At 44.8% G+C, this 15706-nt stretch overlaps 1 protein-coding gene across 1 annotated transcript; it reads left to right on the top strand.

Annotated features, from left to right (window-relative positions):
* Positions 1–6521: 6521 nt before the first annotated feature.
* LOC144105414 (uncharacterized) lies at positions 6522–14224 on the top strand. The gene is made up of 3 exons (XM_077638532.1): positions 6522–6653; positions 10517–11488; positions 14064–14224. Exons 1-2 carry the CDS (start codon positions 6590–6592, stop codon positions 11437–11439), a joined length of 987 nt encoding a protein of 328 aa, XP_077494658.1. The 5' UTR covers positions 6522–6589; the 3' UTR covers positions 11440–11488; positions 14064–14224.
* Positions 14225–15706: the final 1482 nt, after the last annotated feature.

Here is a 15706-nt window from a genome sequence, read left to right as displayed (position 1 = left end):
CACTTGTATTCCACTCTTGTATTTAATAAGTTAGCGAAAACAAATTTCAGGTCAGAAAACAAATTTGGTCGCACAAGGTATAAACATCGCGGTACACTTACCAGAGACGTCCGTCCAACGCCTCTCTGCAGGTTGCTCAACCAGTTGGCAAAACGTAGCTAGTGGACACAGCTCTCCCTGCTGCCCAAGGCCGTAGACTCATGGACAAGTAGGAGCCTACCTCACACACACACACACACACACACACACACACACACACACACACACACACACACACACACACACACACACACACACACACACACACACACACACACACACACACACACACACACACACACACACACACACACACACACACACACACACACACACACACACACACACACACACACACACACACACACACACACACACACACACACACACACACACACACACACACACACACACACACACACACACACACACACACACACACACACACACACACACACACACACACACACACACACACACACACACACACACACACACACACACACACACACACACACACACACACACACACACACACACACACACACACACACACACACACACACACACACACACACACACACACACACACACACACACACACACACACACACACACACACACACACACACACACACACACACACACACACACACACACACACACACACACACACACACACACACACACACACACACACACACACACACACACACACACACACACACACACACACACACACACACACACACACACACACACACACACACACACACACACACACACACACACACACACACACACACACACACACACACACACACACACACACACACACACACACACACACACACACACACACACACACACACACACACACACACACACACACACACACACACACACACACACACACACACACACACACACACACACACACCTAGACTTTCAACGACCTGTATTTTCCAAACGATATTGACGATGAGTGCAGGCACTAGGAGGAGGCCCACTCTGGCACCTCTCTCAACTTTGGAATATTTCGAGTCTTGTTTCGTTAATAATATAATCTGGCTTCCCCTCATCGCGTGCAACGGACTGCGAACGCAGTCGTCTGTGTCGGTGATAAAACGGCAGGCGACAGAGACAAGTGCGTTCCTATGTCCGTTTCATAGTATGAGGGAAAGCGACCAGGTCGTATTACCAACCAAACAAGACTCGAAATATTCCAAAGCTGTGAGAGCTGGCAGAATGGGCCTCCATCTCGGGTCTTCCTTATCGTGAATATCGTTCGGGAAATGCAGGTCGCTGAAAATGGCCGGGCACAGGGGTTGCATGTGGAGGCTTGGTAGTTTTGTGGGATGTGCAAAGCAACAAGTGATGTACGTATCCGGGACATCATCGGGTGGCTGCAAATGGTTGCCGAAATCTGCCTTTGATACCTTGTATCTCAGCAAGAAGCAGGTAGCGGGAGTGAAAGTAGTTGAGTCCGCTTGCCAGCGTTGGTCATGCAGTTTCTGGAGTCGTAGGCTTATGAAGTAGGAGCGGTAGACTGGGAGCATGAGGCAGGTCGTTGAAAAGCGGCAGCTGGCCTTGAAAGCTCTTAGCTGAGGCTAAATGACACCGAGGAGCCGGGAACCAGTGTTCAAGGTAAATTCATGACGACGTTAACCCTTAACAGAACGGCTAATAAAATGGTGCTCCCCTTCTCCCCGTCATCTCATGCACACTGATGACGCACCAGGACAAAAACCTCAAGAAAACAAGCCTGAACTGTTCTCCGCCAGGCGAACGTCAAGTGGGCACGCTCAATGAAAACACTCGCCCAAAGTACCCACTGTTCTAGAGCTGCAGATGTGCATGGGCCCATGTCCAACATTCTTGAAAAAAAATTTTAATATCGAAATATTGTTATGTATTATTATGGAAATATGAAATGTACTGGTACATTCTTCTATTGTGTTGAAAAAACTTTCTTTTAGAGTGTTTCCATCACTAGCATCGAGCAGTTAAGGCTGTCATAAAAACCCAATGGGGAACGCTTTTGTCGTCAGCAAAGCGTTAAAAGTAAAAAAATTCAAGCCTAACGACGGGATTTCTACGGGTATAACGATTATTTTGTTGCAATCGTGCAACATATGAAAAAATTGCGTTCATAAACTGGTTCCCGTTCAAAAATGATTTTGTCCAGTATTGTTGCGTATGGCTTACAGCGCGTCATGAGGCGTCGCGGTTATCAGTGGCGACAAGAAAAATTTAAAAAATAATTTATATTTGTAGGGTCCATGCACAACTTTTAAATTTGTCTCGTTGCTCCCAATGGTCATCTGCGTAAATGTGCACACATTCGAATATGAATATGAAGTAGTATACGACCATCAAATCCATTTCACGGTCCCTTTAAGACGAGGTGTCTTGCTGGTAACGCTAAGGGATGGTATAAAAACAGCATCGGCCATTTCTCGGTGCTGTCACAGCAGCTATTGAGGTACCTCTCAGATGTGATTACAAACGTATATGCACACGCGCTCAGCACGTTCACGCCTTGGAGCACATTGTTTCAACCTGTACACAGAATTCCACGGAATGCCTCGTACCTAGAGGCACGTTTTTATTTTTAGAACTCTAGGACAATGGGACAATATCACGCACAATATCCAGCTATTTTCAAGCGTTACAAAGTGCTTACAAAATTTTTTCAGTAAGTAAATGCTCTGTGCGCTATAGGCCGCCCGGAGGTTTCTGAAAACGAATCGTCTCCCTCCAATGAAGTTTTCTAAGCCTTACCGAGGTCTGATGATAGTGAATTTTTATGGCGTTAAGGCATCTGCGGCCAAAGAGCGCCATGGCACAAGTTATTTTTGTTTGCTCAAGGTTGATTCAAAGAACCATTCCCCGAGCTTCTCACCCTACATCTTACCGAGACCTACTAAAAGAAAAGCAAACTTGATGCTTATAGTCGTCTGACACGAAACTCATCTGTCACGGAACTCGTCTGTCACGGTGAAAAAATCTAAATATGAAGATTAAGTATCAAATTTCGCAAGTCTAATGAGAGAATTAACCACACGTTGATCTTTACAGAACACTAAGTTCGCATGACATGGATATTTCGGGATGGCAAGTGGTCAGAAGAAAGTTTTTGGCGGCGATATCGTTCAGGAACTAGGGCGCAGAGGGATCATGGGTTGATACGCAGCAAAGTCAAATATGGTGAATAATTAAGTAAATAATTAGAAGTCAAAGTCAATGAATGGTTTTATAGGCTGGACGGGTATATAGCGAGCGGGCGGAACCAAAGCCTGGCGCGAAATCTGAAAACGAAGCGCGGCGCCTAGTCTGAAAACTCAAAATGAACAATTGATGGAACTTGATTACCTGGACGCTCCTGAGGACGATACATCATACAGAGCGGATCTCAAAGGCCTCAACTTAGCTGGAGTGGGAAGCAAGTGCTTCCACGGCGTCAAAAATTTCCTCACCTGCAGGAAAACTGAAGTTAGCTTCGTCGGAATCAGTTCCGAGCCCATCAGTACCGGGGGCAGAGGGACACCCCAGGGATCTGTCCTCTCCCTGATACTTTTCAGTTTTACAACGAAAGATCTCTCGTGCCAGCTGAATACGATAGAAGGCATCACACATAGCATCTATGCAGACGACATCACAATTTGGACCGAAGGAGGTTCCAGCGACGATATTTCGCATAGGCTGCAGGAAGCGGCGTCTATAGTTGTAACTACGCCCTAGACAGAAAACTGTCTCCCTCTCCTCACTAATCTGAACTGTTCTCAATGTGCAGCAAAGCACAACTAACCCAAGAATCCCGCCTACCGCACCTACACAAACCAGTGGAGGTATACGTGGAAAGGAGTAAGGTACCGATAGTCACCACCATTAGGACCCTGGGGTATTTGTTACAGCAGAAGATTAAAAATATCGTTATTCTTAAAAAGCTTCAGACGTATACTGACCAGGTAACGGGCATATTCACGTGAATCTTCCTCAGGAACAAAGGCCTCAGAGAACACTGCATAAAAAGGCTGGTTCGTGCCTTCATAATCAGCCAATAACTTATGCCACCCCCTTTTTTAATCTCAATCCTGGCGAAGTGAGGAAGTTCACGATAATGATCAGGGCGTCATTCAGAAGAGATTTAGGCGTCCCCCCCCCCCCCCAATTTCTCGAAAAAGAAGCTTCTAGCTATGTGAATGCATAATACCCGGGAAGATATTGCCAAAACGGTCAGGGGGCGCCGATATGGTGGCTAAACTCCACTGTAGCGGACCGAAAAATACTACAAGAACTACGGCTTCCGTCAGGAGAGCCACCCTAAGTCGGTGAACCCCTGGAGCTTGAGACACGGAAACTATTCAAAATTGCACCGATTCCTAAGATTATGCACCCGATCCATGACAAGCAATTAAGGGGCTTAAAGCAAAACTTATTCAAAGTAAACTTATGAAAGATCCTCCTGAGGAATCAGCCTATTGCGATGATGCCTGCGGGCTAGAGGGGGCCGCGGTCATAGCAGTGGTAGATGGGAACCGCTCCCAGAAGGTAATTGGATCTGTTGATAAGCGTACCGCTTTAAAAGCTGAAGAGGCTGCGATAGCACTAACATATACAGTTACTAGAGACAAAACTATTCCCTCAGACAAAAGGCAAAGGCCTAATTTCCAAGCAGGTGGCCAGTCTACTGAGGAAGCACCTGCTAAACCGGAAGGTTTGAGTGATCTGGGTTCCAGCTCATGAGGGTCTACCAAGCAATGAGGCTGCCCATCGCCTCGCTGGAGATGTATACACCCAAGCGACCAGACCCCGCTACCCGGATACAAAGACCACTTCATCACCTACAAGGAGCTCTCTGGGACTCCCAGATTAAGCTTTAGGATATATCCACCGCCAGATAGGTCCCTAACACCTTCACAATGTAGGGCCCGGCGAAAAATTCAAACCGATCGCTTCTTCCTTTATGTTACTCTGCATAATGAGCTTACAGGTGACCCAGAGGCTTGCAATCTCTGCAACGTACCTCTGAGTCAAAATCATCTAATCTGGAAATGCCCCAAACCTCCGGGAGGTAAACAGACTGATCCCCTTGATCAAGTTGCCTGGGAGTCCTACATCGGCAGCCCAAATGCGGATGTACATAAGGTTGTCCTACGCCTTGCGGAGGAGGCTTACTCCAAGACCTTCTCTGCGGTCACGGCGCAGGAGGGCCGGCAAGTGGTAGACCCTCCCTCTGGCTGGTCCCTGCTCCGAGGTCCATGTCGGTGTAAATAAAGTCCTTTCTGTCTCTTGATTAAGACAATCAATTTTGGCAACTGGGAAATTGCATGAATTGACATCAATTCTCACAACCAGATGAAGTGACCAGTAGGAGTTCGATGATTAATCGATAAGTGACAGCTCGATAAAGGATGATCGAAAAGGATAAGTGATCAATACGTAACCAAATGTTATCGATAAGGTATCGATGCGTTCGATAAGTCTCCGATGAGTAAATGATCGATGACTAATCATGGGAAAAATGAGTCATTTACACGAGATGTCCGTTTGAGAAAACTTAGTTGTAACATAATTACAGTCCTTAACCTGAGCAAAAGTTAGGAGAAGGATCAAGTGAAGCAAAGAGAGGTGACGAGTGAAGCAAAGAGAGGTGAAGAGGGGTGAGGAGACGTTAATGCTTTGGCATTCCTCCAATGCGGGTTACCGCAGTGCTCTCGAATGTTTTTTTCTGAACGTTGCGGCAACTTTGCAGTGCAATCAGAATTCAAGAGATTGTTAATCAGTCAGCAGATAATAGATTAAAAATTACTATTACGACTCTCTTACTGTTGTTCAGGCTTTCAAAAGTAAACCAACAAAGAATCAAACCCATCGTTCCGTTCGTGTTGCAGGAACTTTCCCTGAAAAAAAAAAGCAGTTAAGCTGTGCTCAAGAATAAATTTTTCCTGGCAAACTTGTTATGCATGGTAAACCCGGAAAATGAGGAAATGAGAAAATGGTTTCAATAATAACCGCAGTGCGTGTTATATATTGCTGCCCTCCAAGTCTTAAGCTAAATGGTCTATACAAAAATAATTTTTTAATTCTACCTTCGGACCAATTGAAAAGCATTCGTCTGGAATATAGAAACAGATAGAGAAACCATGGATGCCCATTATCTCATTTCTACGTGAAGCGGGAGATTCACAACCGCCGCCAAGTTGCACAGGAATGGTTTGTAGAAGAGCATTTCTTCCAAATTCCGCATAGAGACAACGGAAGAAGAGTGCCGTGTGTCGAATAATGAAGGTCACAGGATTTGACGTCTTCTAAATTCCCTCTCATTGTGTTCTCCTTGCGAAACGAGCTCGATAACGACAATAGCAAGCCTGTGCATCTGCTTGACCCTGACTAGCTTTTAGCCCATTGTGGACGTGGACCTTGCGCACGTTCTTGGCATCGATATGACAAGTTTGATGAAACTGCTCGAAGAAATTTTTCCGGCTCGTCTTAAAGAAACAATCGGACAGTGCATTCGGCTGATGGTAACTTCAAGTTGGGAAGGATGACAAGGCTTGGCCATTTGAATATCGTTGTGGTTTTTCTGGCAATCGCAAACGTTAGCCATGGTAAGTTTTTTTGTCTGTACGCCTGTCTATTGTTTGTTTTATTAAAGCCATAGCTGCATGATGGCTCATGCATCCTTTTAAGATAAAAGTTGCAGGTTATGAAGCATCTCAAACCCCTCGCGGCGCCTCAGTGGCTATGGTGCTTGGGTGTTAAGTCCAAGGTCGTGAGGTCCAACACCGGCCACGGCTGCCGCATTTCTGTGGATGCGAAATGCAAACACCTCCGTGTGCTGTAAGATGTCAGTGCGCGTTAAAGAACTTCAGGTGATCGAAGTTAAAACGGAGTACTGCACATAAGTTCTTCTTCTATTCCGCATGTGGCGCTTCTGGACGTCAAACCCCATGTACAATGAAGCAGGTCTTAGAAAAGTGTTCCTATTAACCGTTTATAGCCCCGACAAAGAAATCACTGGACAAAAGCAATAAACTTCTTGTATCTCGTAGGATTGTAAAAATTAAAAAAATTTAATACGCGAATTATATTTGCCACATAGTTGCACATGAATAATGACAGTTTCTGTAAGTCAAATCATTCAAATACTGCGCAGAAACGCTCTGGCGGATGGAGTAAATTAATAGCAAAGTGCAAAACCTTTCCATCGCTTGCCAATGTGGAAACAAAATGGCTGTAATTGTAAGGTGTTCTGTCGTTAGGCTTAAGTTTTGCAATAAGTTGTCGTTCACGAGGCCTTCTGCATCTCTGTGGTCTACTACTCCTACACTGAAAAATCAGTTTGAAAGGGTGTTTCTGCAGTGTTGTGAGCAACTGGTATACTTTTGGAAGGATAAATGAAAACTACTCACTTTTGACAGTCTGTATTGTGTGTGTTGCGCAGGGAATTGCAGGGTTATTTTCAGCCATCTGGATTTCACTAAAGGCCATCTGCAAAAAAAAAACAACAACAACAACATTGCGCTGGATAGAATGCCTCCAGACCTGTGCACTACGTCATCAAATTAACCGCGATAATGTAGAATGAGTACTGTTCTTATAAGCGTTTAAAAATGCTATATAGGAGACGACGCGTGCAACTGGCGGAGAAGCATGCAGTTAGGAAACTTACCGGACATGATGTATTCGTATACAGGTCAACGAGAGCCTTTGTTAGGCCGGACCCATTCAGAATGAATGGATTACGGACGGCATGGATTGAAAGGCTAGTGGTTGAAATGCGGTTTGGCTGTTTGCTGTAGTGTGGAAAAGCATTTCAAAATTTTTGTCGAGAATACCATGCCAGAATCGCTCTGTAGCCGTTAGGGGCACGAATACGCACGCCACACACGAAGTCTCACGCCACTTGCGCTTCTGAAGTACGGCGAACCGCGAGCGATGTGCAGCATATGGCTATCTCTTTTGTTCCACGTGGCGTTCTGTGGGATCCCTGCGTGGATTGGTGAAAACGAATCGAACATCCGCCTCGTCTTCTGCGGTTCCCAGAGATTGTGAGGATTTTTGCAAAAGCTGTACTATACCACCGCTGTCTCCTCGGTTACTGAAGAATGTAAGCAGAAGCCCTGAAACAAAGGGTGATCATCTTTCGCTGGCGTTCGAATTCGTAGTGCTGAAAATTCTTGCGACCGGCGTTCGCGACGCAAACAGTACGCGCATGGAATGAGTGCTCGCTAGCTGTGGTTTCTGCGGGAAGCTGTAAGACTCCGAAAAGCCACAGCTTGGGTTCCGAGTGGTTCGTTTTTACGTTTTTTTTCGGCATTCTTCAATGGCGTTGGTTTTTCGAATTTCGGTTTGAAAAATGATGACATTTGCTAGCGATTCCTGTTACGAAAACCGTCCCTTATTTTTTGTCGCTCAGTTTTCACGTTACTAGAAAAAATTCTTTTTACAGGGCGAATGTTTTCTTTTCAGATGGTCCTTAACGTGCGCCGAAATCTCTATACGCGGGTTACGCTGTCCAAAGACTGCAATAAACGCAGCGCGAGAACATTCATAGTTTATATGATCCGCCTGCAAGGAAGGTCGTATTAGGGGTCGTCAGGACTAGTCGTCCCACCTAATTGCCGGAGTTAGCCAATTGCTAATTTTTCTCCAGAACTTTTTCAGAAGCAAGGGTTGATTTATTTCACGATAATCCCCTGGCGACAGGACCACGCAGTGCCTGTGACGTCATTCACAAGTGGTCGCAAATGAAGGCACACTCTCCCATGATCCTACATTCATGGCGAAGGAAGTCAGGTTTAACACAGAAAGCATAAAGATCGTTAGCCCTAACCCAAGAGAGAAAGTTTCGTAAATCCCTCGCAATCCATGCGCCCTATAAAGTCTTTCTTTTGTGAGCAAAAGTTTTATACTGCATTCGTGAAGGCTGTTAGCCCTTGACTATAAAGAAAAAATTTTTTTTTTGCTTCTGCATCAAAGTTCAGTTGGCCTCAAAAGGATCGTATGTCTAGACGCGAACTAAACAGACAAAAAGACAGCATTTTCAGGCGCGGCATAGCAACGACTAAATACAGGTTGAGAATTTTGACAAACAGGTCGAGCATCCCGGTTAGGTGTCCTTTGGTTCTATCGTATTCAACTTAGCCGTCTCTATGCATCGGCCCAAAGCCCGAACATAAGTTGCACTCAGATAAAAGAGTATGCACTTTACAAATACGTCGAAAAGAATGACGCCTACACAGTATTGAAATGTTAACTTTTATGTTGTTCCAACCTTTCCAAATCGATAGCCACACAAAAGAAACTTTACATTTATCAGCAAGGTTTAACTTCTTCGTCATGAAATGGTTGATTGGTGCTTTGTGAGCTGCAGACTTGACTGGCGTAAGCCATTCATGTCGTTGGTTATGCATCGATCTTCAGCATCGCGAACGAAGCTTTTTTGGTGTGAGTCATTGAGGCGTGACCAGACCATATCTATACATACTGTTTTTTTTTTCATTAATCGTCTTCCATATTCTACCCTCTTTCTCACCTGCTTGTCACCCGAGGCCAGACGCTTGAGTTGGCGTCCCTTCCAGGGTACTGACTTCAGGCTTTCTTTTGCTTAGAGCCAACTGCGCACAAACGCACACACTGGCGACTTTTTTTTTGGCAGTGACTTGGCTCCGTAGTCAAAATCTGGCAGACAGTTTTTACTAAAAGCATAAAGTGTTTACTGTATGGTAGTGGAAACTCTTATTCCTGCTTTCAATTCTGAAATCGTCATTATGAATTCGCTTGTGACTATCCGCGGGGGAGCCGGCTTTTAAGAGGATTGTGAAATACAATGGAAGACAGAATTTTTATGCCGGAAACCCAGCGTTTAACGTCTGTGGCGTTTAAAAAGCTTCAGATTTTTCACTCATCTTGCCACGAAGAAGTGACACTGGCAGTGGTTTGGTGTTTTATTACTGGTATATCAGTAACCAAGCACAACAGAGGAGAAATCGTAAAAGGTGAAGAGAGCCTGTTCGGCATTAGCCATTAACTGCAAGATTTACCATAATAGTAATTTATTCGGAAAATGAGGCGCAGCTATCCATGTGCCACAGTTTTTATGATTTTTAGTTTTTCTACGTGTGGCTCTAATGCGGAAGCTGATTCATAGATAAAATGCGTTACAGCGAAAAGACAAGTGAAAGTTCAACCGTCTTGTCAGATATTCTGTAGACAATAGATATTAGAAATTCACAATGCTTTGCAGAATACTGGATAGTTTTCGACCAGAAATAAGAAATGCTATTATTCCGATCTACTGCAACGTTGAAGGCGCATGCTCGATGCAAATGAAAAGCAGTTCAACTACGGCTCGCAGCAGCAGTTTCACTATGGCGGGCGCCAGCGTTTCTAGAATAGACCCATCATCGATTTACGATCAATAGCCACCTCCTTTCACTGCATTTTTTCTCTCTAAATCACTGTGCAGGAATCTACGAAGGCAGTCAGGACGAAAACAATGAACGGTCCTTGATCCACGTACGCATCCGTCGTGAAGCAAGCAAGGGTGGTGGTTTCGGTGTAACTGGGTATCATGATATCCAAGTAGCGGATGACAGCACTGAGGAAGGTGGTCCCAGCAGTCAAGCACCAACTCGTCGTCGACAAGGCGGTAGTCGCGGGTCTCCAAGAAGGAAAGAAGAGGTGGATGAAGAACTTGGTGGCTCTGGAGGCGTTCCCAGACGGCGCATCCCCGAGGAAGACTATGGAGGTAGGCGGCCTTCCAGAGGAAGAGAAGAAGAGAGTGACGAAGAGAGTGACGAAGAGAGACGCCGTGGGCGTCGCAGACGTCCTGGTCGTGAAGGCTCTGAGGAAGACCAAGAAGGTTCACCTTCCAGAGGTCGCCGCAGAGGTGGAGGCTCAAGTCGCAGGCGGGGGCGCGGGCGTAACCGTGGCCGTGGTTCTGGGGGACGCAGACGCCAAAAGGAAGATGAAGAAGATACAGACAGAGAGAGATATCACTCGAGAGGCGGCAGGCAGCCTGGTGGTGGTGAGGCGCCTGAGACAGCAGGTGATATCGGTGATGGCATGACTGTAACTGGCTTTCACCAACTTATTGTGGCGGAAGACAGTGGCGAAGACCACGGAAACGGCCATACTGGAGGTGGAAGGCGCCGTGGGAGTGGCGGCAGTTCAGGCAGGCGTGTTCCAAGTCGTGGTTCTGGCAGACAGACGCCACCTAGGCGAGACGAGGAAGAAGATGGTGGGTGGGAAGGCAGACAACGTCAGCAGCCGAGCAGGAGACGTGGCGGTGGCGGCGGTGGTGGCCAGAAGAGGAGAGGAGGTTCAGGCGATGGCTCTACCTTTGGCGTCTCTGGTTACCACGATATTAATGTCGCAGACGATGACTAATAGAATCACGGTGGCCGCTCCTCCCGCTGAGGGAGGGCAGAAGGAAGATGTGAGTACTGCGCAACAGGTCCATTACAACGTTTAGAGGCAGCTAGTTTAAGACGTGGCAGCATGTTGTTGATACCGTGGTTTCTTTGCGAGACAAGGGTTACAAGAGTTAATAATCCAAGCGTACAAGATGGTAGTGGTTGTTAAAATATCTACTTCTGAGGTAGTTTTTAGGAAGTAGGTAAGTGCACGAAAGCCGATGCGACATAATTTGTGAGGTCAGTTGCCAAAAGATTTCATATATAACAAGATTTCATATATAAATTATAGGGGTGGTAATATTGGCAGAAAGTATAGGCTCACGGTATTCTTCTGATAGTCAGGTGTTTAGGTTTTGTAAAAAACAGGGACTGCAAAAAATATTCTACACTACGTTCTTGATAAACCCGTATCTTTGGCTCGGAGTGATCGCAAAATACGAGTCGCTGGAAGTGCAGTGTGGAACTTTATAGAGTATGGAACATTGAAGATGCCTTCCATATAATATAGAACACCATTTCGACGCATTAAGAGGAGACTTTTACGCATGCATACTTAAACAAGCATCAAAGATCGCTAATACATAAAGTAGTCATAAATAGGAATGCTTTTGCACTATTCATTCTGACACGACATTTTTCCAAGACCTTTATGACGTGGATTCAAATCGTCCGTAAAGATAATTACGATGTAAACCGCGTTTTTCTTTGAACAGATGGCTAAGCTGGTAAGTGTGTAGAAATCTCCAAATTGACGAGATTGTGAACGACGTTTAAAAAGGGACACAATCGCGTTTTTTCTGAAATTGAAGAAAATGCTTTGAAGCGTGTATAGTTCAAATGCGAACAACACACTGAACTTGACAAGTTCTATTTCAGCTTGAGAAAAAGCGGGGACGTGAATTTTCTGTTTTTTTATTTCATACCAGTACATGGCGGGTGCAGAAAAGAGCTTCAAGAAAATAGGTGAACGTTGTTTCAGGTACGCTAAAATACTAATTATTCTTTAATTTTTCATACCTCTGGCAGATTTTCAACTGCAGGAAAAGAACGCCGGTTTAAAATCTTTTATAATATCACAGGAATGATGCCAGAATAATTGTGTTAAGAAATTTAATAAGTTCTTGCAAATAATTTTGAAAAGTTTTTGCTCCTGCTCAATTCAGTTTGTCCATTTTTGAAACTACAAAGCGTACTAAAAGAATTTCTGGGCGCACTAGCCCATTTCAACACAACCGATTTTGATCTACAGATGTAGCTGTATCGCATGATGTAGCATGAGCTCGATTGTTAAAAGACACCCAGCTGACTTCCAATAACGTTTTTCACTGTAAATATCTGATATGTTACTTTCCATAAGCTTTCCCTGCGGCACTTGCCTCGTTTTCTGTGGTGGCCTTACGAACAGGTGGGAAACAGCCTGCTGAGCAAACGTATTTGGGATGTGTAGCTTTCATCCGCCTGAGACTGTTGCGGGACTAGTTTATGCATGTGGCAATGTAGCGTCAGTCAGAAACGCCAAACGGAAGAGGCGAACACAGCACCCCTCAATGCGCCCCTTTCCTCTTCAGGGCTCATTTTGTGAATTAGTTTCAAGTGGTTTTTCTCGGCATTTGCATTCAATTTAATAATTCGCCATATAATCTGGGTAGCACTGGCCTGTCGTGACATAATTAAAGGTGTGCGATTAATCTCAATATCTGATCGATGGATATTCTTTTCTTGGATGCGCTGAAATAATAGAAAATTGCGTCTACTAAATTATTCCGAACGAAGCAAATAAGTTTTGAAGAGCTTTTAAAGATCTCAGTTATTGGTATGAAGAAGCAGCAATTTTCGTCAGCGACATTCGCGAAAACAAAAACAGTGCACACTCTGACGCTCCGCTCCAAGCTGTCCCATTTGGCTGACGCGGGCAGGAGGCTCAACACCGCGGCGAGGTGTGGTCATGTGGCAGCGGTCATAATTCTCCTACAGGGTCTAAAAACAGCAATGTTCACTCATGCTCAGTAAACTGGGACGCACTATCCCGATCTGAGAGACCATGACTCGTAGCTGACACCCCTCTCAACTATCGAGATGTGGTGCTATTTCGCTCATTATGGTCAGCAATAATAATAGCTACATTTCCTGAGTGGATCACATGCGCGTCATAGAGCTAATTTGCTAAATCTGTGTGGCGTTGCCCTAGAACATATCAGCGAGCTGCATCCTTTGGCAGCTGTAGATAACGCTTCAAGAGTTATAGTGCAGTATCGCAGTTCGTGCCGTAGATAGGGCTTCGCTCTTTTCGCTCACACACCACAAATTTCCGTAAATTCCTCGTAAATTTCCGTAAATTTCCGTGAGTCAAATTTCTGTAAAAATATTCGATTCATATTTGATTCTCTTCGTTCGCTATTAAATTCGTTTTTGGTTCTGTTGTTAGCTGGACTATTCGTATTCTATGCAGCGTCAGAGCTACACTATGCGTGTTTGGATTGGTTTTCAAAATGGGCTGCTGGCCCACCCGTGACCAAAATGGCTTCCATAGGTTTAGAAAGCATTGATTGAAAATATAATTTTCTTCTCTCTCTCTCTCTCTCTCTTTCTTTACAGCATTCCAGCGTCGTTTGGATTAACCATGGACAAAAAAAAAAGACCCATAAAACTAGCTGCGAAGAATTTCTTCCTGGCGACATGTGCGGGAATAAGAAATCACTCACATACAAGCCCATGCAAGCGTTGATTTTTCCTTCATTAAAGTTTTCTGAAGTTTCCGCTCATTGGATACATTTAACTATGTGCATCGTAAGCGGCACCAATATCCTCTTTCCAGAATCCACTGAACAGTGATACGAGCATCCTTATTCATAAAGCCTTCCTAATTCCGCTATGTAGGTTTGGAGCACTTGGCTGAGTGCAGGAGCTGAAAGGTTGACGACGTTTAAGTATTTCCAGAAACCAATAAACCAGCAGTGCGCACCAGTAGGGACACATAATGCAAGAGCATGTGAACGACGTACACTGTGGAAGAACAAATAGACCGGGCAACTCGTTGTCAACATCACAGCGCAGAAAGGTTTTCTGTTTTGGTACTTGGAAACTTGTTCCACAAAGCACTCTTACGAAGCACGAAGAGAAGTGCTTTCGAAGCACTTTTCTTGCCACAGTTTTCGCAGAAGCCTATTGATGGGTCTCTCAGTATGAAAAGGAACACGCGAGCGCGTGGCCGCCACCCTTCGCGAAAAGCTACCGCCGTAAGCCAATGAGAATTGGCCACTAAGGCGCATGTGCATGCTGCGGCCCATTCTCTGTGGCTTTTGGCGGCCATTCGCTCGCGTGTTCGCTTTTATACTGAGCAATCCTGTACTTACGGAAATACTACTTCCGCTCCTGCAAAGATCATCCGAATTTATCAGAAAAATCTAACTTAAGTATGCGGTCCTGCATGTAGAGTAATTTATACAATATCATTCATACAATGTTCGTAGTAAGGACGTGGGCGGCTTTTATTTTTACCTGAGCCCATCCATGTAGGAGTCAAAGAAGCGTACTTACAACACGGAAGTAAACACAAAGAAAGCAGGTAAGGGCAATTGAAAATGAGAGCGTAAAATGCATTTCGTGGTTTATTTAAGCTGCAGAGAAAAGAGGCTCGTGTTTATATTTGATTAGTATTTTTCGACATGGTCAAATCATTTTGCCCTTGTTTCAGAGCTTGTACCCGCGCATATCTCGATAACAACGTTCCTGCTCCGTGTTATTGCTAACACTCTGGTGCAAGAGAAGGAAGGCGTTAACTTATTCTGAAGGGCTAGCAGGCATAAAGTTTTGGAATTTGTGTATATTGTCGCCGAAAATGGGGTGTGGAAATTATATGTATTGGGCCTTTCGGAAACAAAACTGATGTGGTTAGGTGAAAAAAATGGCGGACTAAATTAAATTTTCTGCATGGTAAATATGTTTAACACTGAGTGAACAAGAAACATCGGCTGTCAGGAGGAAGCAAATTAGCTCCCAGCATATACTTCCAAACAGTTTTTAATGTGAGTGGCCAAGCTCGTTAAGTGCGCTAATACGTAAGTAGACTACGACTTGGAGTTTTCGACCCTTTGTGAAATACTTGAGACGATATCGTACGTGATGCATCTCCTGCCTTGGGATTAGCTTCAAAGCTTGCAGATAAACTGGGGTCTGGTCTCGTTTTCAGTGAACAATAAATTTTTGATCAACTGAATTGTACTTTTTGCGTTATGAAA

The sequence above is a fragment of the Amblyomma americanum genome, chromosome 9 (assembly GCF_052857255.1).
Source record: "Amblyomma americanum isolate KBUSLIRL-KWMA chromosome 9, ASM5285725v1, whole genome shotgun sequence".
Lineage (NCBI taxonomy): Eukaryota > Metazoa > Arthropoda > Arachnida > Ixodida > Ixodidae > Amblyomma > Amblyomma americanum.
The sequence above is the reverse complement of the archived record's forward strand: the minus strand, read 5'-3'. Positions and strand labels throughout refer to the sequence as shown.